The 26,224-nt window shown below is 37.7% G+C and overlaps 1 protein-coding gene and 2 long non-coding RNA genes across 3 annotated transcripts; all 3 read right to left on the bottom strand.

Moving 5' to 3' along the window:
* Positions 1 to 65: 65 nt before the first annotated feature.
* Positions 66 to 9,501, bottom strand: LOC311074367 (uncharacterized protein). Its single transcript, XM_084100919.1, has 9 exons — positions 9,402 to 9,501; positions 2,436 to 2,771; positions 2,001 to 2,338; positions 1,452 to 1,541; positions 1,131 to 1,193; positions 652 to 699; positions 426 to 506; positions 252 to 314; positions 66 to 166 (listed from the first exon to the last, which is right to left on the bottom strand). Exons 3-8 carry the CDS (start codon positions 2,053 to 2,055, stop codon positions 259 to 261), a joined length of 393 nt encoding a protein of 130 aa, XP_083957045.1. The 5' UTR covers positions 2,056 to 2,338; positions 2,436 to 2,771; positions 9,402 to 9,501; the 3' UTR covers positions 66 to 166; positions 252 to 258.
* On the bottom strand, positions 4,562 to 7,578 carry LOC311097003. Its single transcript, XR_014609179.1, has 4 exons — positions 6,591 to 7,578; positions 6,307 to 6,413; positions 6,066 to 6,169; positions 4,562 to 5,326 (listed from the first exon to the last, which is right to left on the bottom strand). It is a non-coding gene; the product is annotated as an uncharacterized lncRNA (long non-coding RNA).
* Positions 9,502 to 20,980: 11,479 nt separating the features above from the next.
* Positions 20,981 to 22,990, bottom strand: LOC311096389. The gene is made up of 2 exons (XR_014609021.1): positions 22,876 to 22,990; positions 20,981 to 21,306 (listed from the first exon to the last, which is right to left on the bottom strand). It is a non-coding gene; the product is annotated as an uncharacterized lncRNA (long non-coding RNA).
* Between the last annotated feature and the right edge of the window lie 3,234 nt (positions 22,991 to 26,224).

Below are 26,224 nucleotides of genomic sequence, written 5' to 3' on the forward strand. Positions count from 1 at the left end.
CACTGTGATCATATGGAGAGATCACTGTGAGATCAACGTGTTGACTGGGATGTTAATGAAAATAAATCTGGCTTTTTATTTGTAAAAAACAAACAAAAAAAACACATTTTAATCTAAACTTGGTGTTACTCTTTCTTCAGGATGATCAGAGTTTTTTCTTTGTTTTCTGAGAAGAAGAAAATAAAATGATAAGCAATCCTCTGTAAGTTTTTGCTATTTTAAATATTGTTGCAGATTTGCTCAAAACTCACCAGTATTTTATTGTAATTTTGCAGGCATCTCTGTTTCCTCTGGGTGCTTCGAGTCCTTCCTCCCTGCAAAATAAAAGCATTGACTGACCTCTCGTATGTGTTTTTATCATGATTGCAGATTGTTCCAGATCAGATGAGTGTGAATCATCAGATTGTGTGCGGCTCAAAACTCACCAGCTCTTCTTGCACAGATGATCTGAAGAAGAATCACAGTAGGAGCAGCAAACACTGCGATCTCAACAATAATCACAATCACTGCAGGAAACATGAGAGGAAGAAGAGAAACTGTACATGACTGAAGTCAAGGGTATTCAACTATCAACAGTTATTGATGAAGCTTTTACAGACTGACTGATAGTTTAATGTTATAAAGCTGTCAGTATAAATGAACGTGTCGTACCTCTGTATAATGATACAGCATTCACACTGACTTCAGTTTCTCCTGGATCTGTGGATCACGTCTCTTAGTTCAGTTCAACACATAATGCCACATATACACAACATCATCATCGCATAATACTTGAGCTGCTCATCACAGAAATGATGAATATGTGCACGAGTCTGTCATCATTATCTTCTTACTTCAATCTCAAGGTGTCAGGAGAAGAATGACTATCGCCATTGACCAAAAATAAATCTATTTGATGCTTTATTCATTCATAGATATTCATGTTATAACTTCTGAGTTTATAGCACACTTGAATTTCTAAGTTTGAAGAAACATTGAAATGTGGAATATCTATTTATTGACGGCATCTAAAACAAACAACGTTTCCGGTATGAAATGCACAAATATTGAGGAATCCTTCGAGGTTGATGTGTCTGACAGTTATCATGAACCGTGTGTAGAAGCTGCTGCTGTAGTTCGTTCATACACACCTGGATTCGGAGAGATTGGTGTGGTGTCTGGAGTCAGTGTTGTTGCTGTAGTTGATGTTACAACTATTAAAAACAAGATGGAAATAGTAACATGGGATGAGTTGTGTTTAATAAATCCTCACTATGATTTTATTAATTTATCATAGGAGACTTAAGAGCTGTACAAGACCGGTCATATGTATAAAAACTCAGTGACAAATCTGACTAAAGAGATTTTTTTTGTAGATAATATGTGTGATGATAAAGCAGTCTGTGAGAGCCAGTGCAAACCACTGAAGCGAGAGACTGATGATGTGTGACAGTGATCATGTGATCATGAACCTTGTGTAGAAGCTGCTGCTGTAGTTCGGCTTGATGTCTTCTCAGAGTTTGAGCTTCTGACTGGAGTCAGTGTTGTTGAAGCGACTGGAGCTGCAGAAGATGAATGTTCAGACGCATCAGGACATTAACATCATATTTTCATATTGATCATGACATGCAGTTTGTGTTCAATCATCACAGCTTACAGTGGCAGTAGTTGAGAAGAGAGATGTTACTGTATCATTTATTCCTGGTTTATATGAGAGTGAAACACAGTGAGCTGCTTCCCATAAACCTTCAGCTTTCCTGAATCAATGACATTATTAAGCCTTAGAATTCCTCAAACTGACCTCCTACATACTCATACTCGTTTTAATAGATTTATGCAATATTTCATGTATGACCCATGAGGGAGGTCAATATTGGGAATTATAAGGATTTTACATGCAGTTTATGACTTACTGATGACCACTAATATTGTACAATTGCCAAACGTATGAAGCCATCAGAAAGAGTAGAGCCAGTGTGTGAAAGTTTTGACAAATCTGTCAGAAAAGAGTGTTTTCTCACCTGAATACTTGACAGTGTATCTGACTGGAGTTGATTTATGTGAGTAAGCCGACATCTCCACTCTCTGTTGTCATCTTCATTCAGGAGTGTTGTAGTCAGAGTGATGTTACAGTGATATTGATCTGATGATGATGATAATATCTGATATCTGGAGTCTGTCTTCAGATCAACACCAGCCTGATTCACCCACAACAGCTCAACTCCCTCAGAACGAACCCAGTAATCACAGGAGACTGAATACAACTGACAGGAGAGAGTCACAGAGCGGCCTGGACTGATCTCAGTCTGTGAGGATGAAGATGAAGATGATGATGATGATGATGATGGAGACACTGAAACTGAACACAAGACACAAATCACAGACTCTTCAATCATCATCTGAGTTTAAAGGGAGAATCTGCCCTTTTTAAATTGACCAGATAATCATAAACTTACCATGAAGAACATGCAGATAAACATCAGCATCAGGTCCTTGTTGGTGGTCTTTTCCATTCACATTTATCCATTGCTGGCAGCTGTAAGATCCATGATCTTCTTCTGTGATGTTCTTGATGTTCAGAGAGCAGTCAGACTCCAGACTCAGTCTCTCATGTCTCTCTGTGTCTTTATTATTTATCCCTAATTTAATCAGTTCAACTGCTGTTGAATGTCTGAATCTGTTAGAGTAGGTCCATGTAGTTTTAGATTTGCAGTCAGAAAGAGCTTTATTACAGGGCAGACGCACATTTTCACCAGAACTGATGAACACATGATCATCCACTCCACTGATACCTGACACACAGTATATCTCAGTGATCATTATGATATTAATAAATGAAAATAATAAATCACACCAGCATAAAAAGCAGAAGATTCAAATCATACAGTCTTTTTTCTGGTGTTTGATAGTTAATGCATTCATTAACATTTATGGATAAACCAAATCAAACGCCTCTTTAAGAAGGAATAAGAAATACCCTGACTTTGAAACAAATGTAAATAATGTAATATCATCATAGCTTGAACTCTTGATTTCAGCTTTGTCATAAACATTACTGGACGGCACAGGATTAGTTGATCCTCCTCTTCAACCGTAGAAAATACACTAATAACTGACCTTAAAAGCTCTTTATCTGTTCTGTGTTTCTCTCTTTCCTTCAAACTCACCCTACTGTGACTTATGCACAGCTAAATACAAAATAACAATTCAAAACCCACAAAGAATATTTGTGGAACAGTTCCCAAAGGAAGGAGCAAAACTCAGGGAAGGTTTGCTGGGATCAGTAGTTCACTCTCCATCCAGACACAGTCGTGATGATACTGTACTTCTGTTCTCTGACCACACAACATCACTTCACTGAGCTGAACACTCGTTGTGTAGATATTGTTGTGTTAGGTGTGTGAATATGTGCTAGTTGTGTTGCTACGGTAAAGCTGGCATTTTAATCTAATATATTGATTGCTTTGGTAAACCAAATTGACAATTAAAGTCATGTTTGCATGTGTTTTATATTGGGATTTTTCCAGGTAGTTTTGTACAGTACTGTATTAACTGTATTGTTTTATTGGTTTATGCTTCGATTAGCTTGCGCGCCATATTTGATGGTAAATGTGCCTCGTGTGTGTCTTTACAGGGATGTTTGGGCTTCCTTTTGAGTCCATACATGTTTAAATAAATAGTAATATAACTACAAATAACCTTTATCTTTTATTTGTTTGTTTGTTTGGGTGAGTTTGAAGGGAAAGAGAGCAACACAAAACAGATAAGACCTTTTAAGGGTTTTTCTTAAAGAGGCAGTTTGATTTGGTTTATCCATAAATGTTAATGGATGCATTAACTATCAAACATGTACTAACATGTAGTTAAGGCTGCCGTTATTCATGCCTGAATCCATAATGACTCCATCGTAGTTCACGATAACTCTTCATTGTTCATTAGTTCATGCTTTCATTTATCATAGTTCATGCTGAATTAAGTATCCAGCTACCCTTGTGAAAAAAAAGTGCACTTAAGTGTACTTTTATAAAGTGTACTTATTACATAAATAATATACTTTAAATATATACACTTAAGTGTGAATTAAATGCCATCTTTTCGGCGCACTTAATGCACATTAAGTGTAATTAATTTCAAATATATCATATATTAAGTTTAAATAAAATGTAATAAGTTGCCATTAAGAGTGATTTTTTGGAACAACTTAATTGGTACTTTATTACAACTTTATATATACTTTCATAATTGCTTCTAGTGTTTTTAAAATATACTTAAAGTGCACTACACAATATAATGACACGCAATTAATGTGATTTAAAATATACTTTAATGTCAGTTAACAATACACTTAAGTGTGAATTAAATGCAATGTTTTCAACACACTGAATGCACATTAAGTGTAATTAATTTCAAATATATCACATATTAAGTTGAAATAAAATGCAATAAGTTGCCATTAAGAGTGATTTTTTGGAACAACTTAATTGGTACTTTAATACAACTTTATATCTACTTTCATAATTGCTTCTAATATCTTAAAAATATAGTTAAAGTGCACTACACAATATAATGACACGCAATTAATGTGATTTAAAATATACTTTAATGTCAGTTAACAATACACTTAAGTGTGAATTAAATGCAATGTTACAATCAACAAAACTAAATGTAAAACCCTCTAAATTTACTGACAAAATAATCTCTAAACGAAGTACATAAAAACCTTTCTGTTGATGCACAAGAAAACCCCAAGAAACACTATGCATAAACACAAACAGTTTTGGAAAGAGACCTTTGGGTAATGCTTTACAAAAATATATTAGTTACCTACTTCAGTTAACATGAACTAAGAATGAATAATACTTTAAGCATTTATTAGTCTAAGTAAGATAATATTAGTCTTGGTTAGATCATGTTGGCTAAAAAATAAACTAATATTAACAAATGAGACCTAATTAAAAGTTACCGAACCTTGTTATTTAGCTCTTAAAGGGATGTTCAGCAGAAGAAAGAAATTCATACAGGTTTGAAACAACACGAGGGTGAGTATATGATGACAGAATTTTCATTTTAAAGTGGAGTATCCCTTTAAACCTTTACCAGCACCAACATTAAACAGGACCAAATGCTTACTCCAGCATTACAGTGAATCTAAGTTTGTCTAAAAAAAAAAAACACTAAAAAAAATAAAAAAAACATTGAAGAACTCCAAAAGCACAAAAACCAAAATGATTTGTCACCCAATTTTTTAAGTTGTTGGAAAGTGCTGTTTATGTCAATGTCCCAGATGCTCTCCAGAGTATATGTGAATGGAAATGTTTCAAAGATGCAGGAAAGTCAGAAAAAATGCCTTGAGGAAAAAAATAAAAAAACAGAAAATTTGTTTATAATACAGATCCAGTCCATTATTATATTTGGCTCAATTGAATGAAAGAGATAGATATACAGAAGAAGAAGAAGAAGAAGTTTTATTTATATAGCGCCTTTCCGTAGCTCAAGGTCGCTTTACATTGTAAATTACAATACATTTAAACACTCACACATACATTACAGTCACATAGGATACAAATAGTCACATTATCCAAAATGCATGTTATATAGATATGTTTTTAACTGGGTCTTGAAAGTAGCCACAGATGAGGTATTACGTAGTGTGAGAGGTAGCGAATTCCACAATTGAGGAGCATTAACACTAAATGACCTTCCACCTACAGTAGACAGCTGGAAACGAGGGATGGACAATAAACCAAGTTCAGCTGATCTAAGGGACCGGGCAGGGCAGTAAGGGTAGAGTAGGTCAGACAAATATTGGGGAGCAAGACCATTTAATGCTTTGAATGTTAAGAGCAATACCTTAAAGTGGATACGTGATGCCACAGGTAACCAGTGAAGTTCTCCAGTTGCGCTTCAAAGTTGATATACACCTTGCAGTATCTGCAAAATGTTAACAATTTTATCAATAATAGGGATCACAAAAATGTGCGTTTTATCTTTATTTAGTACTACCCTGATGAAGCAGTTTATTCTGCAAGGTGTATGTAAACTTTTGACTGTTAACTGTTGATAAATTGTGTGATGTGATTGATTACCTCAGTCACCAGGGCCACATCGTAGTAGAAAGCTGGGCAAGGTTCCTTCTATTTCCCACAAACACCAGGATTCCACTGACTACGCCATTTTTACTGACACTGGGCTTAAAGTGATTAAAAATAGAGAACCTTTTTATTGCTACTTTACAGGGAATTAAGCATAACTTTATCAATTACACAAATATAGATATATGACCCATGCAAACCCAAGACAAATGCAAATTAAGAAAGGTATTCTTACATTTTAAGCTTGCCCCACATAGCTATCTTCATGAAGGATGTTCCTGTTCCTGTATTTACCACGGTTGACACAGCAATGCTGCAAGCCTTCTTCCTTTGGTTTGTTACCTATAAAATATATGATGATTATAGGGCAGGTGTAAATGCACAGGTGGGAATTTATTACTTGCACATGCAAAAGATTCAAAGCATTTATAAGCTATAGGGATAACGTTAGTTAGTGACTTGAAAGTAGTGTTTTAGCTTGATCAGGATGTGCTGTCATGATAAATCTTGTAACATCACCTCATCAATACAGGTCTGTGATTCCACACCGCTTGCACTGTATCTCCAATAACAAATATGAACTGATCCTGCAAAATGAATGTTTAAATCCAGATAAACACAAAAATATTACATATTCCAAAACAAATAGTAATTGAACAACTCTTTAAATACAAAATGAAATTGAACACATTACAAGCATTTTTTCTAGAGGTGGGTAATATATTAAATATTTATGGTGATTATAAGATTGATTATTTGTATTAAATGTATATAAACGTCTTCGAGTGTTACAATATTGGATCAGCATTCAGCAAATGTTTAGTAGCTTGTTTAAAACAATTTAAAAAGTCGGTTTAGTTTTTAAAAAAAATCAGCAACCAAATTCCTCGAACACGATCACACACGCCTTCCTCACATTACAATGTAAGACATTATTAGAATGCAATCATATATAAATTATTGAAAACATGATTAATTCACCTCCCGAGTCTATTGAGTTTATAATATCTGCGATTAAAATGCACTCAGCAACTGACATGTTACGGTGGAAAAAAAATTAACTAAAGAAAGCATCAATATATACTTACTTGACTGATTATTTGCAGCATAACGTCTCATCTGCAAACAAACATCCAAACGTGGTGCTCCTTTTGTTCTCTTGTTTGGCTAGCTTTAGTATCATCACGCATCGCAAACGGATCGCAAAACACAGTGCATTTTTCAAACTCTAGTGAAGTAGTGCGTCATAATGACGTAGTATTTCTCGCGCATGCGCATTAAACAACATATTCATATATCATGCATGGTTAAATGTTATTTCAGCTTTTCTGTTTAAGTTGAAGTTGTTCTAACTCATTGTGTTGTTAAACTCTGTAAGTTCACAAAACTTTACTCATTAACCTAACTAAAAGTCAATCTTTTTTTTTCAGTGTAGTCTAGTGTGATTAAAATTAAATGTATTTTAACTGCATTTAAATGCAAATTCATTTTGTTTACATTTGTTTAACTTTTGCTCGCAATTAATACAATTTTAAATGTGTGTTTAATTGACTTAGAACAACATAATGATATTGAAAGTATTATGTTCACAGATGTAAAGTAGCTACAACACATTACTATTAGACTCCTCTCATATATTACATTTTATTTTCAAATATTATGTAGAAAGCTGACACTAGTTGAGTTCATAGAGCAAGGGCTGGTGATAAAAATGTCAACAATAAGTTGTACTGGATTATACTGTATAAGCAGATGTATTGGAAAAATACATTTCAACTGCATAATGCACACAGTATATATTATAGACAAAACACATTTAAAATACATTAACAAATTAATTTTGGACAACACACTTGAGTTGGAATTAAAATCAATTATTTTCCATGTTTTCCATTAAAACTGTTATTTTATATATTAGTCAATACATCAAAATAAATTCCCTTTAATAACTTATAACTTTAACTTTAATAAATTTAAAACACTATAAATCATAATTATTTAAAATGTATGTTTAAGTAAAACTTAGTAGACATTGCAAAGTGCATTTTTTAAAACATGCACTTAAGTGTGTTTATAAATATTGTCATGAAAGTGTTCTTTCTTTAAGTTAAGCTTAATTAGACATTATTACAAAGTGCATTTTTAAAAAGTGTACTTAAGTGTGTTAATAAATATTGTGATGAAAGTGTACTTACTTTAAAGTAAACTTAATTAGATATTATTACAAAGTGCATTTGTAAAAAGTGCACTTAAGTGTGTTTATAAATATTGTGATGAAAGTGTACTTTCTTTAAGTTAAGCTTAATTAGACATTATTACAAAGTGCATTTTTAAAAATGCACTTAAGTGTGTTTATAAATATTGTGATGAAAGAGTACTTACTTTAAGTTAAACTTAATTAGATATTATTACAAAGTGCATTCGTAAAAAGTGCACTTAAGTGTGTTTATAAATATTATGATAAAAGTGTACTTTCTTTAAGTAAAACTTAATTAGACATTATTACAAAGTGCATTTTTAAAGTGTATTTAAGTGTGTTAAGAAATATTGTGATGAAAGTGTACTTACTTTAAATTAGACTTAATTAGATATTATTACAAAGTGCATTTGTAAAAATTGTACTTAAGTGTGTTTATAAATATTGTGATGAAAGTGTACTTTCTTTAAGTTAAGCTTAATTAGACATTATTACAAAGTGCATTTTTTTAAATGCACTTAAGTGTGTTTATAAATATTGTGATGAAAGTGTACTTACTTTAAGTTAAACTTAATTAGATATTATTACAAAGTGCATTTGTAAAAAGTGCACTTAAGTGTGTTAATAAATATTGTCATTAAAGTGTATTCCCTTTAAGTACACTTAAGTGGTCTTTAATTTTAATTTTATTATATTATCTGCAAGTGCACTTTTCAAAAAGTACACTTTGATTATTTTAAGCACACAAAAAGTACACTTTCAATACAATTAAGCACACTTCTTTTTCACAAGGGTATTAGTACATGATTATTCATATACCCTTATTGTAAAGTGTGACAGTTTTTTCCTCACTTAAAGCAAACAACACACTCTCCAGAATAAACTATTAGTCTTTATCAGAGAGCTGTTCAAATCACTGACACACTCTTAATATGAAGATGATTCTTCATCATCAGATGTTTGAGTGACGCTATGTCCAGTATCAGGAATAATACAGTATGATCTGTGTGTATCAAGACACAACTCTGAGATCACAACGTGAATGTGTGCAAGAATAAACTGAGCATGTTCAAATGAACTCTTTCCAGACTAATTCCACTAAATGTCTTTAGAGAAAATACAGATTTCTTTACCTGTGAGAAGTGAAGAGAGAATGATCAGTCCCAGCAGACACAGATCACACTTATCAGACATTTTGTGTTTCTGTCAGTCTTTCTCTTCATTATATATAGTTACAGCTCTTTCTCTTCATTATATATAGTTACAGCTCTTTCTCTTCATTATATATAGTTACAGCTCTTTCTCTTCATTATATATACAGCTCTTCCTTTACACATCATCAGCTCCTCCTCTGGTTGGTAACTTCCTCTAGTTATGTTTTCATCACCCTGTTTTCATGCGCACTTAAGTATTGCATCAGAAACGACTGATGGAAATGGCAAATTTCCCCCCAAAAAATCACTTAATTCGTAAAAAAGTTTTCACACTCGCTTGAGTTGTTTTTGACTTCTGCAAGTTAAAGAGTTAAAGTTCCCCAATTATGTTTTTTCGAATATTCACTTTCACGCAGTGTAATATTGCTGTTTGTGAATGTAAACGTTCTGCAAAGTTTTAAATTCGAAAGTGCACGATAAATAAAGTTATTGTCTCCCAAAAGAAAGAATCGTCTCTGAACCGCCGTTACGAGTCGTTTGTGTTTTGAATCCTACAGCTTTACGGCTCTACGACACTAGAAGACACATTTGCATATAACGCCTTCGCTTTACGTTTGGATGGAAACCCAGAGAGAGAGAGAGAGAGAGCGAGATGGTAGAGACATTACTGTAACTCACCCTTCATCTGTAAATATCAATTACAGTATAGATTCAGTCTTATGGTTCAGTGAGAACATTTACTGTATCGGCAGCAAACTCTGTTCACAAAACCTCATGGGAGTCTCATAACTTCATCACACCTTCCCACATATCAATGTTTGTCTGGTCCAGCTCCGGTCCACAGAGCCCCTTTTCCCTCAGTCCTCATGCTGCAAATAATGACGGTCCTGGAGTGGCCTAGATCTGGATTAAAGACAAGGGCCACACATGGGCCATAACTGGCTGAGAGAGGCCAGCAGTGCCAGCGGAGGCCACATTCAGGCCAAGATCACTTGCTGTGTGTGTGTGTGTGTGTGTGTGTGTGTGTGTGTGTGTGTGTGTGTGTGTACCATGAAGCTTTTATTAGGCTACTAAATTTGTGCTTGTGAAACTACAACCTCCAGAAGAGTTGCATTGACAGATGTGTCATGATCACACTTCATCTATATATACACAGCAAAAACTCCAGTGTTAAATTAACTCTCCTGTGAGTTTATTTGCACACTCAAAAGGGTTACAATAAGGGTACATTAAAAAGTCAAGGGTCGTGAGCCCAACTAAAGAAAACATTATTATTATACTAGGGTGACCAAACGTCCTCTTTTGCCCGGACATGTCCACTTTTTAACGTACTGTCTAGAGATGCGCGGATGGGCTATTATTTCATCCGCAACCGCATCACAAAACTCATCATCCGTCCGCCATCCATCCGCACTAACGTTTCTAACCAATTTTCAAAACCGCACCCGCCCGCCATCCGCTGATTGGGCGATGCAAGGCGCTGCTGATGACAGCCGCGAGACTAGAAAGCTCTTACCTCAGAATATCAGCTGTGAACCTGACCTTATCTGATAGGCTACTGTAGCCTACAATATTTTCATTGTATGTAGCCTAATAGAAAACGCATTTTTGCACATCATTTCAACATGCTGCTATTTAGTCTACTAATGAATGCCTATTTCACTTTATTTTTTAGCAAATAGATAGAAAGCTCGAATAAAATAACAAGTAATTTACATTATAGGCTAATTAACTCTATGCACTTTCATGTCAGGGTGACGACTAGGACTAGCCTGCTCTGAAGACTCCCGTTAATTTTGAATGCACGGGAAGAGGGAGCGCGTCTTTTTCAGGCACAGTGCAATTCATTTTATATACCAACAACAGACCTAACAATCATATAGTAAACTATAGAGCCTCGATATTAAAGAAACGCCGACTCTATTCATTCCGAAATTCGATTAAATTCCATCGCACAACAGTGCACGTTCACATGTGGCTAATTGTCCATAACAACCCCAAAACGGACGTGAGCGCTCTGAAAGCGGCACGACTGCTTTAAAACTTTCACAGAGACCTCAAACAGAACAGCTGCCTTTCTTTAAATTGAATTTCGTTTTGTATTAATTATATCTTAATTTTAATCAATGTTTAATGAACCAATTGCCTGGATTTAATAGCCTAAATAAGAAGTAAATATCAGACAATAGATAAACACGACATGGAGGCGCCGGCGAGTGAACTGGAGTTAGTCTCATAAATCAAATCAAATCAAGTATATTTGTATAGCGCTTTTCACAATACAGATTGTATCAAAGCAGCTTCACAGTATTAAATTAAAATAAAATAATACAACAAGGTTTGTTTCTGGAATTTATTGATTGATCAAATAAAATTAAATATCCCCAAAATATAAACGAATATAAATGAACCGAAACTCAGCGTATAGCCTAATGCACATTCACATTCACGGCGTATAGACACATTTAGACACATTCATAATCATTACTTTTACCGGTTCTTTGTGGCAAGCTTTATGCGTGTGGTCGTGCGCTTGAGTGCGGCTATACGTAAACGTTCATTATCCTGTAGGCTATAAGTAAAGGGGCGATTTCTCAACGAATGACTTAAATTAACAGCCTTCTAGTCGACTAGAAAAAAAAAAACTTTTGGTCGGAAGCAGCCCTTATTCCACATATTTTCGAACCAGGGCCAGGCATCAGGACATCTGGTTTGAGAGAGCGACCCTGCGGAATGAACGAGCGAAATATTCAGAAATGCGCTCTCCATTACGAGCTCTGATCGGAACAAACCCAAACCTCACTGTCTGCTGAACTTGCGCAGAACATCAAAATATAACCAGCTTTTTAAAATGTTTTTTAAAAACTAAACACTATTTTAGCACAAATTATGAGCTTATTGGCGATTTTTTTATAATTATTGACAAAATTAGAATATAGCCTAGTAAAGTTTTTTTTTCTTTTTAGTTTTGGGTGGGCCTGTTGAAAAGCGGAGCCGTGCCTGAGCTACAGGACATCGTCTTTTAAAACATAACCTGCGCGAAAGAGAAAAAAAAATGAATGCATCATTGTACCCAGCACTTCTGAAAATGCACTTCCGAATGCGTCTCTGTCCCCACTCCCCAGCACATTTCAAACCAAACTGACGCCCATGCTTTATTGATATCTCTATCAGACAATGCCTTTTTTTGGATGTAGGTAGGCTAGTCATAACAATATTTAACAATGTATAGGCTACATATATTTTTCATTTGATGGTTCAACCGCCCGTCAGCCGCCCGAATTTAATTAAATTTTTATTTTTTGTCACGTCATCCGCCCGATCCGCGGTTTATCTCTAGTACTGTCACCGGGGGGGGGGGGGGGGGGGGGTGTTCACTGTTTTTCATGGGACCATTAAGCGTGTACTTTAAATTGACTGGCACCCCAGCTAACACAGTACGTTGTGATGACGTCGTCAGTTAGTCGTCATTTGGTCAGCGCGACATTACTTTATGACAACGTTGTGAGGACGTCGTGGTAAAGTTCCATTTTTTAGAATCTTGGCTAACGTTCCAGAAACGTTGTGGGCACGTCCTCAAAAGACGTTGCTAGTTTATCCCATGGAGAACGTTGTGAGGACGTCGTGGTAAAGTTCCATTTTTTAGAATCTTGGGTAACGTTCCAGAAACGTTGTGGGCACGTCCTCAAATGACGTTGCTAGTTTATCCCATGGAGAACGTTGTGAGGACGTCGTGGTAAAGTTCCATTTTTTAGAATCTTGGGTAACGTTCCAGAAACGTTGTGGGCACGTCCTCAAATGACGTTGCTAGTTTATCCCATGGAGAACGTTGTGAGGACGTCGTGGTAAAGTTCCATTTTTTAGAATCTTGGGTAACGTTCCAGAAACGTTGTGGGCACGTCCTCAAAAGACGTTGCTAGTTTATCCCATGGAGAACGTTGTGAGGACGTCGTGGTAAAGTTCCATTTTTTAGAATCTTGGGTAACGTTCCAGAAACGTTGTGGGCACGTCCTCAAAAGACGTTGCTAGTTTATCCCATGGAGAACGTTGTGAGGACGTCGTGGTAAAGTTCCATTTTTTAGAATCTTGGGTAACGTTCCAGAAACGTTGTGGGCACGTCCTCAAAAGACGTTGCTAGTTTATCCCATGGAGAACGTTGTGAGGACGTCGTGGTAAAGTTCCATTTTTTAGAATCTTGGGTAACGTTCCAGAAACGTTGTGGGCACGTCCTCAAATGACGTTGCTAGTTTATCCCATGGAGAACGTTGTGAGGACGTCGTGGTAAAGTTCCATTTTTTCCCATCTGGTCCGCAGATAACTTTCCAGAAAATTGCATTACAAGTACTATCGTAGTAGTTATACAACGTTATATATATTAAAATATTATATGTATTTTTTATTATTATTATTAAGGAGGTTGAGTGTTAGTAAAAACAACAATACAAAATCTTAAATAAAAGTGACACTTGACGTGGAGTGGCGGCATTTTGCACATATGAGCGGGTCGAGCTTCAAAATGAGTTTTAAATTCATGAGATTTTTATTAATGTAGCCTAATGTGTTAGATGTTTATTTATGTAAATGCTGCTTCTGATATGGGCGTGCGCGTTGAACATGCGAGTCGCTTTCAAACACTGGAGCGGTTGCCATGGAAACGGCGCAGGACCACTGCAACTGACAAAAAGCAGTAACGAAATCCATCTCTCGCTGTTGTTTTCACTACTTTCAGGTGAGTTTAATCTAAAATCACACAAATAATGCACACTACTGTTCCTGACATTTTTCTTACGTGTTATTGACACACATCTATTGACTATCTACTGTTAGCGCTAACGTTAACTGTCAGGCTAACCTAAGCTCTTGTTTATAAAAGTTTGGGCTTTTAATCACATCTTTATGTGTAGGTGAGATTTTTTTGTTAGTTTTGTAAAGGATTTGCTGGCAGTTGAATGGGTGATTGGAAGTTGGCTAATTAATTTAACATTTGCTGTTAATCGATGACGTCACTTACTTGACTGGATAGTATTAGAAATGTTAGAATGTAATGTAAATGTTTTTTGAGCATCAAATCATCATAGAATGATTTCTGAAGGATTATGTGACATTGAAGACTGATCTTCACTATATATTCACACAATTATGCTGAAAATGTAGCTTTGATCACAAGAAATAAATGACATTTTAACATATATTCTTATTCACATAGAAAACAGTTATTTAAATTGTAATAAAAGTTCACAATATTACCGTTTTTACTGTATTTTCGATCAAATAAATGCAGCCTTGGTGAGCATAAATGACTTTCAAAAGCATTAAAAGCTGTAGATTAGCAACATTAATAAAGTTCTCCTCTGTTTTAGCTGCCTAGAAGGACGATGAGGTGACAGTGCAGCCCGGGATAAGGAAGAGGAGGAGGAGGAGGAGGAACACGTAAGTTAGACAATTTTCTTATACCTTTATAACAAAAAGCTATAAACCTGACTACAATAGCATGGTACAATTTATTTTTCAGCTTCCAGTGAATATATAGACCGAGACCCTCCTCCTATCCCTGCCCTCCGCTGGTGGGGTAAGAAAGACACTCTTCCTCTTCTCCCACAGCTCTCCATCATCTCCCTCTGCCTCCTCAACACTGTCTGAAGGAGCGTTTACCACAGCTGGCCGAGCTGGGACACAGTCAGGAATGAGAGGTCTCAGATTCTCTCAGAAAGTCATCATGCTCATTTTCTTGAACAGAAAACTCTTGATGTATATTTGGGTGGGTGAAATAATACTGGAGAGAATTATTTTAATTTTTTACATATCTTTACTCTTTACTAACAATATTTTTTTATTTGTAAGCTTCAGAGAAGCTCAAGGACTATAGATCTTTGGTGATATTCGCATTGTTCAGGTTTAGCTACTGGTAGTGAAGCAATGAAGCACATTACCACCAGACATTTGTAGCAGGAGCCTCACAGGACACTCAGGAAACAATTTAACCTATTTCTGCAAATAAAATTAATAATAAAGAAACTGCTGAATCTTTTATTTTTTTTTAAGGTCTTTATTGTTTTTCCACCAAATTATAAAGAGTAGTATCAATAAGAGTATTGATTATTATTTAACTACACCCCTGATGATACAACACTTTTTTCAATAAAAAGAATACGTTTTAATAGTTGGTTACATTATTCATTGATTATGTTTTTTGATTAATTAATTGATGTTACATTTCTGCACTCATAACTTGTTAACACTTTACATGGTTAAAAATCGTTAATGTTCAAAATGTATTGGCTTAGTAATTGTACAAAGTAGCAGTGAATAAAGTGTGGTTTTTGGGCCATTTTCTATTTAAAATTTAATAGGGGTTTGTATTGGTTTCCATTACATATATGTATTGATCCCTAAATGTATTAACTGGAAACGATAGTACACAATTCCCTATTAGAATTTATAAGGTTTTACAGCAGAGAATGAAATGTTTGAGTTTATCAGTTCTACGTGGATTTCGAGGTTATGGATCAAGCACATCTTAATTCCCAGGACTAAAGGTGAGAAGTATATTAAAAATAAATGTGGAGAACGTTGTATTTTGGTCGTTAGGAAGTACCAGCCACGTTCCAGCGACGTACCACTATAACGTCGCCACGACGAATACAGGAATCACAAAGTTACGTCGCTGGAACATTATTTGGCACGTCGCTGTGACTAATGTGGTCCTTTGAGGAAACGTCCTCGTAACATGCCAGTTTGGTCATCGAGACGTACTCGTCACGTTCTAGCGACGTACAGTTATAACGTCGCCACGACGATTATGGGAATCACAAAGTTACGTTGCTGGAACGTTATGTGGTACGTCGCTACGACGAATATGGCCCGGTCCGGTTACGTCTTCACAACGTAACTGTGTTAGCTGGGACTTGCCTTTGCACACAAAACATATGAAACCGGCTTCGGCTTCGCCCTGTCTTGTTATAATCAGCGCGTTCCTCAATCCACAGCGGCTCAAAGCAGAGAGCACGTCAGAAAACAGAGGCCTGTGTGTGTGTGTGTGTGTGTGTGTTCATCTCAGCCTCATTGGTCTGTCGCAGAATATTTGAAATGACCAATCAAATCAAAGTAGGCGGATTTTATGTTCACAGAATTTTAGCAGCGTGACTCGACGCTTCAGTTTACGGTCAAGTGCAAGATAAGATGTAAGTAGCTAACAGCGTAAAAAAAGAAAACCCAAATGTAAAATTCACAGATGATTTACAGAGAAAAATCCTGTGTTTTCGTTTTGGTCGGGATCCGTGCATGACTTGCAAAGCTGACGTACGTGTCAGTGTCAAATAAAGGTGCTGGCGACCTAGAAGCCCACATAAGGAAAGTATAGGCTACAAGAGAACATCAGGAGGATGTTTTTTACTGAAATAGTGAAGTAGATTTTTTATTTTATTTTAACCTATGGCCATGAAAATAAATAGTGTCATGTAAAAGGTGTTAAAAGCTAAACAATTAAAAAAAAAAAAATTATTCTATTGTTGCGGGCCAAACATTGAATGGAAAGGATGTATTACTTTATGTATTAAAGAACAATAACATAGTTGCAAGGTTGTGAATGCATTTGTCAAGTATTTTTTTGATGCATTCACCCCAAAACCACGCTCCCACCCCTTAACCACGCCTCCCCAAACCACGCCCCCACCCCTTAATCACGCCTCCCCAAAACCACGCTCCCACCCCTTAACCACGCCTCCCCAAACCACGCCCCCACCCCAATCACGCCTCCCCAAAACCACGCTCCCACCCCTTAACCACGCCTCCCCAAACCACGCCCCCACCCCTTAACCACGCCTCCACCCCTTAATCACGCCTCCCCCCTTAATCATGCCTCCCCAAACCACGCCCCCACCCCTTAATCACGCCTCCCCCCTTAACCACGCCTCCCCAAACCACGCCTCCACCCCTTAATCACGCCTCCCCAAAACCACGCCCCCACCCCTTAATCATGCTTCCCCAAACCACGCCCCCACCCCTTAACCACGCCTCCTCAAACCATGCCCCCACCCCTTAATCACACCTCCCCAAACCACGCCCCACCCCTTAACCACGCCTCCCCAAACCATGCTCCCAACCCTTAACCACGCCCCCACCCCTTAATCACGCCTCCCCAAAACCACGCCCCACCCCTTAATCATGCTTCCCCAAACCACGCCCCCACCCCTTAACCACGCCTCCTCAAACCACGCCCCACCCCTTAACCACGCCTCCCCAAACCACGCCTCCACCCCTTAACCACGCCTCCACCCCTTAATCACGCCTCCCCAAAACCACGCCCCCACCCCTTAATCATGCTTCCCCAAACCACGCCCCCACCCCTTAACCACGCCTCCTCAAACCATGCCCCCACCCCTTAATCACACCTCCCCAAACCACGCCCCACCCCTTAACCACGCCTCCCCAAACCATGCTCCCAACCCTTAACCACGCCCCCACCCCTTAACCACGCCTCCCCAAAACCACGCCCCCACCCCTTAATCATGCTTCCCCAAACCACGCCCCCACCCCTTAATCACACCTCCCCAAACCACGCCCCACCCCTTAACCACGCCTCCCCAAACCATGCTCCCAACCCTTAACCACGCCCCCACCCCTTAATCACGCCTCCCCAAAACCACGCCCCCACCCCTTAATCATGCTTCCCCAAACCACGCCCCCACCCCTTAACCACGCCTCCTCAAACCACGAGTTACAAACTAAAAGTCCATGAGAACAAAACTAAAAGAACATGACTGTTAAACACTACTTGTACATTGCTGACAGAAAATGTTGCGGTTTTAAAGGGACACCAGGCAAGCCTGAGTGTTTTTTCTCTACGAATCTCCCCCTAGTGTCTGGTAGTAAATGCTTTCAAACACACTGTTGTAAAAACGAACTGTTGTTCCTCCCCCCTCACCACGAGCAACCCAGCTGAGCAGAGGAACCGGCTATTTCAAAACCAGTTATGTCTACCGAGGCAAGTAAAGCAATATTTTCTTTCCAACTGATGGCGAGTTTTTTTTTATTTTTATTATTGTGTTGTCATGCATACTAGTATTTTTACCGGGAACGAACGATATGATATGAACGAGGCGAACTAACTGCTTTCGTGTTTTTTGGGGGGTTTTTTTTTGGGAGAGTGGGCATTGAGCATAAAAAATATATATATCGGAGGCTAATATTTGTCTAAAGTTATATTAGCAAGGTCTATAAGTTCATCTGGTAGATTGACGGTACCTTTGCTTGTCTAAGAAAACATCAGAACGTTTTTTTCTAGCTCGATCATGATATGTGCAACATGTTTATTGCCTATTATCAGACGATTCCAAAGATACTTACAAGTGCAACAGCAAGAAGGCCAGGTCAGCATCCGTTGTGCAGGCTTCTGTTTCTCTAAGTTCTCGCCATTCTGAAAAAGCTGGTCCGATATTTACTCCAGTCTGACTTCTTGCTCGGTCAGTCTCCCGTTTCCTCTTTCTTTGGTCCTCCAACAAAGATTTCCTAGCTTTCTACTTCTTTTTTACAGGCTCAGCCATGATGAAAATGTGAAGAACTCAATCTATCGTTGCCCTTTGCTTATAGCTAGCGGGAGCTTGAATGGGGGCGTGTACGTGTGCAGTGCCGTCAAGCAGTTTTTTACATCGCGAGACCTGATATCACGAGATACTTCCTGACGGCGAGGCCGGCGGGTTGCAAGTGAGTTTTTTCCGCTCTCGGGCACAAGGGGGGTGCGAAACCACCACCATTCAACCCGAAATAAGTAATATAACCATTCCACTGACTCCGAAGCTGTTCAGTTAAGGTAAAAAAGTTACTTAGATCACCTTTAAGTGGACTCATTTTCATGGTAGGCCTACAAAAATGTTTTTCTTTAGTCAGCTACACAGAATGTCAGTAGCAGTTTTAACATTAAGTGGCATGGCATCTGACGCACAGAAGCCAATGGCACATGTCACTATGCGTATTGGCACATCCGGTCTTCATTGGCATGTGCCAGTGGATAGTGGCATGTGTCACTGACATTATTGGCATGTGTCACTGACATCGCGACACACTGACACTGACACCTGACTGACACCGAGTTGCGGAACATGTCACCGTGTTGCGACACCTCCAGTAGTGACTGACAGATCAATGGAACACCTATAGCCTACTGACGTAATTGTTGCACAAAATCCTAAATAAATAGACTAATTTTGTGATATTTAAAATATCAATTGTGAGTGTAACACTGGCCAGATGAGATGAGAATCTTGCGCTGGCCAGTGTTACACTCACTTATACTGACACCTACTGGCGTGCGTCCGTGCAGCATCACGCAAAAATAAAGGTTTACAGTAACGGGCGCGACTGTTAATACGTTATTCGTAGTGACCCATGATTGATTTATTTCGTGTCTTTCCTAGAATGGGCAGTTTGTGACTTTGCGAGATAAACAACATAAAGTAGCACTGGTATTACAAAACATTCAGTGGCACATACCAATCAAATACAGACGTGACACAAATAACACGTTTGAAAAAATATTAATGCACTTTAATTCGTTTAATTGATATTTTAAATATCACAAAATTAGGCTATTTATTTAGGATTTTGTGCAACAATTACGTCAGTAGGCTATAGGTGTTCGATTAATCTGTCAGTCACTACTGGAGGTGTCGCAACACGGTGACATGTTCCGCAACTATGTGTCAGTCAGGTGTCAGTGTCAGTGTGTCGCGATGTCAGTGACACATGCCACTATCCACTGGCACATGCCAATAATGTCAGTGACACATGCCACTATCCATTGGCACATGCCAATGAAGACCGGATGTGCCACCGGATGTGCCAATACGCATAGTGACATGTGCCATTGGCTTCTGTGTGTCAGATGCCATGTCACTAAATGTTAATACCGCCTCTCCAGAATGTTCTACATTAAATATTTAGCTAACAGTCTGAAGTTACCAAGCAGCAGTGTATGTTAACGTTAGCTCAGTCAGCGTAAGGCTAACATCAACAGGTGTAGACAGAGAATCTGCTCTCTGCCTGGACTCGATTTGTGAAACAACCCACACTTTGGTGATCCTCTACCTCTCATGATGCCACAGTGGATTCAGGTAATAAGACGTGAAGCATAAACTGGAACATTTTGTCACTTAGTCAAATGCCAGTTTTATATATTATATTTCTGTAAGCTAAGCTAAGCTATACTGGTCGCCGACTACGTTCCCCTCCTGCGTCTCTATCTCAGTTGCCTGTATCCACTTGTGTGCCCTTAAATGCTTGTTTTTTGGGGTCAACAGCTTATAAAAACTTGTTTCTAGGGTTTTATAGCTTGTTTGCTGTAGCACATAGAAGCTTTTAGACATTGTTCTTTGTTATAAGTTAGAAATGACAAGGAGGCGGCTTCAGGCAATACAAAGCCAATGGTTGGCCTAAATGCCTAAATGCGCTCTGTTTCTATTTCAATTCGTTTAGTGAACAGTGAGTTTGAAAACTATATCAATATATAACCTAGTAGGGAGTTAATAATTTAACTGGGAAAAATGCACAAGAAAAATGGCCTCTTTGTAAAAATATGTTTTATTTTGGTCTATAGGGTTAGAAAAAACGAAAACAAAAAAGCTCTAAACAAACTGTAGGCCTATATATAATCATATAATCTATATGTGATCAAAACAACTCGCAGTGACCCAAAAGGAGTAGGCAGAAGCTTTGCTTATTACACATACTGTACATTACAAAAGCACAGACGTTGACATGTAAAACATATATTTCCAGCATCAAAACGGTACAAAATGTTATTTATGAAGAAAAAAAACTAACATTAAAATAAGCTAAAACAACAAAATTCAACGATTTTTAAAATTGTTTTGGAAACCATCTTGGAAACCTATGGAATGCCAAAGCTGACTTAATTATAAATAAATAAATACATAAATAAATATACGAAGAAATGTAAAAAAGCAAAAATACATAAATAAATACATAAATAAATATACAAAGAAATGTAAAAAAGTACAAATAAATGAGTATTTATACTTTTATTTCCTTATTTATGTGTAATTGTATTTTTTCACACATTTATTTATTATTTTATTTATACATTTATTTATTTCCACTTTTATTTATTTCCATATTTATTTATGTATATGTTTTTATGTCTACATTTATTTATTTTTACATTTATTTATTTCTACATTTATTTATTTCCACATTTATTTATTTCTACATTTATTTGTCCGTATGCTAATGAGGGGGGCGTGTTTTACCTCAGACATCAGCAATCGAGCTCAGAGTGGCAGTGCTGAAGCTTTGAGGCCACAGTGACACCTTGTGGTGTGACCAAACGAAACGCAAGAGGTGTGCGGACAATATCACATTGTTGTAATGAGTGATTGATGTAATATCACCCTAACTGTATGTAGGGTAGGCTATATAGGGTTAACACACATAGCACACATGAACAGAAACTGCACTTCAACGGGTCTGATAGCAGACACTTGGACATGGAAGCGCATGAAAGTATCCACTATTAAAAACAATGTAAATGCAGTGGATAGGGCTGATAAGAGCTTGCGTTTGGCTTGCAAGCTTTAATAGTGCTTTATTATTATAATAACTGAGTAGTTTATCGATTAATATTAAGAATATTAAGGGGGGGGGGGGGGGGCTGTGTATTGAGTAGCGTTTCAAACTCATTGATCAATAGCCTATGCTTGCGTAGGAGTCAGTGAAATGTGCGCTGGTTTCTCTCCGCGTTCTGCGCTGGTGTGCGAGTCTCATCGACAATAAACGCAAGCCAAACGCAAGCTCTTATCAGCCCTATCCACCGCATTTACATTGTTATTAATAGTGGATACTTTCATGCGCTTCCATCTCCAAGTGTCTGCTATCAGACCCGTTGAAGTGCAGTTTCTGTTCATGTGTGCTATGTGTGTTAACCCTATATAGCCTACCCTACATACAGTTAGGGTGATATTACATGACTTAAAATGTGATATTGTCCGCACACCTCTTGCGTTTCGTTTGGTCACACCACAAAGTGTCACTGTGGCCTCAAAGCTTCAGCACTGCCACTCTGAGCTTGATTGCTGATGTCTGAGGTAAAACACGCCCCCCTCATTAGCATACGGACAAAGAAATGTAGAAATAAATAAATGTAGAAATAAATAAATGTGAAAATAAATAAATGTAGACATAAAAACATATACAAAAATAAATGTGGAAATAAATAAATGTATAAATAAAAAATAAATAAATGTGTGAAAAAATACAATTATACACAAATAAGGAAATAAAAGTATAAATACTCACTTATTTGTACTTTTTTTACATTTCTTTGTAGCTATATTTATTTATGTATTTATTTATGTATTTTTGCTTTTTTACATTTCTTCGTATATTTATTTATGTATTTATTTATTTATAATTAAGTCAGCTTTTGGCATTCCATAGAAACCTGGATATACAAGATAGCCATTTAAAAGAGGGATTTTCTAGACCTGGAAAAGATGATCTAAAACCAGTATGATCAAACTAATACACATGCGTTTCTGCCTAATTGTTGTCTTTTGTCCTCTTTGTGTTCTGGCTTTGAGTTCTAGCGCTTCCAGAACTGTTTTAATAACCTTTGGTCTAGTTTTAATTTAGCAATGTGGAACTAGTGTGACTACGTATTTTCCATGGGCGTAGATTACTCGGGGGACGTGTCCCCCCCACTTTTTATAAAATGTAAATTCGTCCCCCGCACTTTTTCTTAGTGCAAGTGTGTTCACGACAAGTTGAGTTTTTTTGCGGGCCAATGTGCATACATCCAGATTTAAAATTCAAAGAGTCAAGATACGTGACTTTAACATTTCAATGGTAATCAGTCAGTCGTGCATCACGACACCTCCACGCTCGCACCCGCGCTGTATCCAGCATTTTCATAGAGGTCGCAATGAGCTAAAACGGCAAAAAAAACTCTTCACTCCTTTTTCACGAAAAAGTCAAGCACTGTAAGTTGTCATGTGATCTCCGAATTGTGTTGCACAATGATGAATAACTCTGCCTATTTCTCGAGTTTAATAATTAATTGAATAATAATAACAAGTTTTCTTGGAAATTGTAAATATTCACTACTCGCACAAACGTGCGCTTATTTTCAGTCTTTTTTTTTTATTCGTAATGTCTTTTATTTTCACAGATATGTAATCAAAGCCCTTCAAATTAGAATAAAGATGGTGATTGTTAATGCTGAATTTGGATTTTCATGCATTAACAGCCACTATATCTGCTATCATGCAGCGTTGTAACGTGTAGCCTACATGGTGTTTACCATATAATTCAGTAACACTTTAAAACTGTTAGATAAAACATTTTTAGACAAACTTTAAGTTGTCTTGAAAAAGCCTAACCAGATAATTTGAAGTAGTTTTAAAAGCTTGAAGTTTGGCGTAGCCTACACAAAAAACAATTTGAAATATGTAAACAATATAGTACAATATACAATACTAGGCTATGTGCAGTATAAAGTACAGAACATCTGCATTTCTTTCTTTCTTTCTTTCTCTTTCTTTCTTTCTTTCTGTTTTATTGCTTTAAACATAAATAGCATATTAAGCCAATTAAGCAAAAACTGGTATTACGCTTGGCATTCTGTCCCCCTCACTTTTGAAATGATGGCTACGCCCCTGGTATTTTCAGTAGTATTTTCAGAGCGGTGAACTCACTGTTGAGGTTTGGAAACATGTTTCTGCTGAGTGTGAGAACTCTGTTAGTTTAACCACACATTTTTAGAGAAACACGTGTGGTTAAAGAAGAAAGAAAGAAGAGGAACTGACATCTTAACCCACACAGAACTGATCATCTCTGAACCCAGTTTGGACTGAACCTGGTAAAACAAAAATAACTTATTTAATGGATAAATACAAGTATTTGTCTGGTACCTTTTATTGGATGCTGAATAAGACAAAACAAGAGAAGATTAACTTCTATATATTGCAGATCCTTTATGTATTCCTTAACATGATTTTAATGGCAATTTATGGAAGTTAATTTTCTCTTGCAATATTAATAAGGTTATTAATGCGATATGTACAAATAACTGTTTTTATGTACTTATGGGACTGAATAATAAGTACATTTTAAAATGTTTTGTCTTATTCAGCATCCAATAAAAGGTACCAGACTAAAGGTACCAGACAAGCTTTGCCTCCCCTGCCTCAGCCCACTCATCATGGCCATCATCAACTCCTCTCTCACCTCTGGAACAGTTCCCTCTTCCTTCAAAGTTGCCGCCATCACACCAATACTTAAAAAACCTGGCCTGGATCCTGACAACCCCAACAATTTCCGCCCCATCTCCAACCTACCTTTCCTGTCTAAAATCCTGGAACGCTCGGTCGCCTCTCAACTAAAACATCACCTCCTCTCCAATCAGCTCTACGAAACCTTTCAGTCTGGATTCCGCACTCATCACTCTACTGAAACTGCACTACTCAAAGTATCAAATGACCTCCTGCTCGCCTCTGACTCTGGTTCGCTCTCCATTCTCCTCCTAGTTGACCTCTCTGCCGCCTTCGACACCATTGACCACTCCATCCTTCTACAACGCCTACAACATCTTAGCATCTCTGGCTCAGCTCTTTCCTGGTTCACCTCCTACCTCACCAACAGTTCAGTTCAATTCATATCCATCAACAACTGTACGTCTCACACCATACCTGTCAATCACGGAGTCCCTCAAGGCTCGGTGCTAGGTCCCCTTCTGTTTATCCTGTATATGCTTCCTCTTGGACTTATCATTCATAATCACGGATTTAAATTCCACAGTTACGCAGACGACACACAACTATACCTCAGCACCAGATCCATCACTTCTGCCACAGTATTAACCATCACAAACTGCCTCTCTGCAATAAAATCCTGGATGAACGCCAACTTCCTTAAACTCAACTGCAATAAATCGGAAATCATCATCATTGGTCCCAAATCACACCTCCCCTCCTCCCAAAACTTCACTCTCTCCGTCGATGGCCATACAGTTACCACCTCTCCCCAGATCCGAAATCTTGGTTTCATTTTTGACCCCACACTCACATTTAAGCCCCATATCCGTCATATCACCAAAACTGCCGTAACCGTAACATTGCTCGCCTACGCCCCACCCTCTCCACATCTGCTGCTGAAACTCTCATCCATGCATTTATTACATCAAGACTCGACTACTGCAATAGCCTCCTGTATGGTCTCCCTTCCTCTGATTTACAAAAACTGCAATATGTTCAAAACTCTGCTGCCCGCCTCCTCACCCACACCCGCTCCAGAGACCACATCACCCCTATCAAGCTTCACTGGCTCCCTGTACAACAGCGCATCCATTACAAAGTTCTGCTCATCTGCTACAAAGCCCTCAATAACTTGGCCCCTCCATACCTCACAGACCTCCTACAGCAGCACCGCCCCTCCCGACGCCTCCGCTCTGCCGACTTAAACCTTCTCAAACCCATCACCAAATCAACGCACCGAACTTTGGGGGACCGAGCCTTCGCCATCGCTGCCCCCACCCTTTGAAACTCACTCCCCATCCACATCAGAAACTCGGACTCACTGACCACCTACAAAAAACTGCTCACAACTCACTTGTTTCAGCTCGCCTACAATCTATAATAGCACTCTCATCTTTGTTTGTTTGTTTCATTTGTAAAGCGTCTTTGAGTTCCTTGGAAAGCGCTATATAAGACTTATGTATTATTATTATTATTATTATTATTATTATTATTATTAAATACTTGTATTTATCAATTAAATAAGTTATTTTTTGTTTT

This window comes from Abramis brama (genome assembly GCF_963993115.1).
Source record: "Abramis brama genome assembly, chromosome: 1".
Lineage (NCBI taxonomy): Eukaryota > Metazoa > Chordata > Actinopteri > Cypriniformes > Leuciscidae > Abramis > Abramis brama.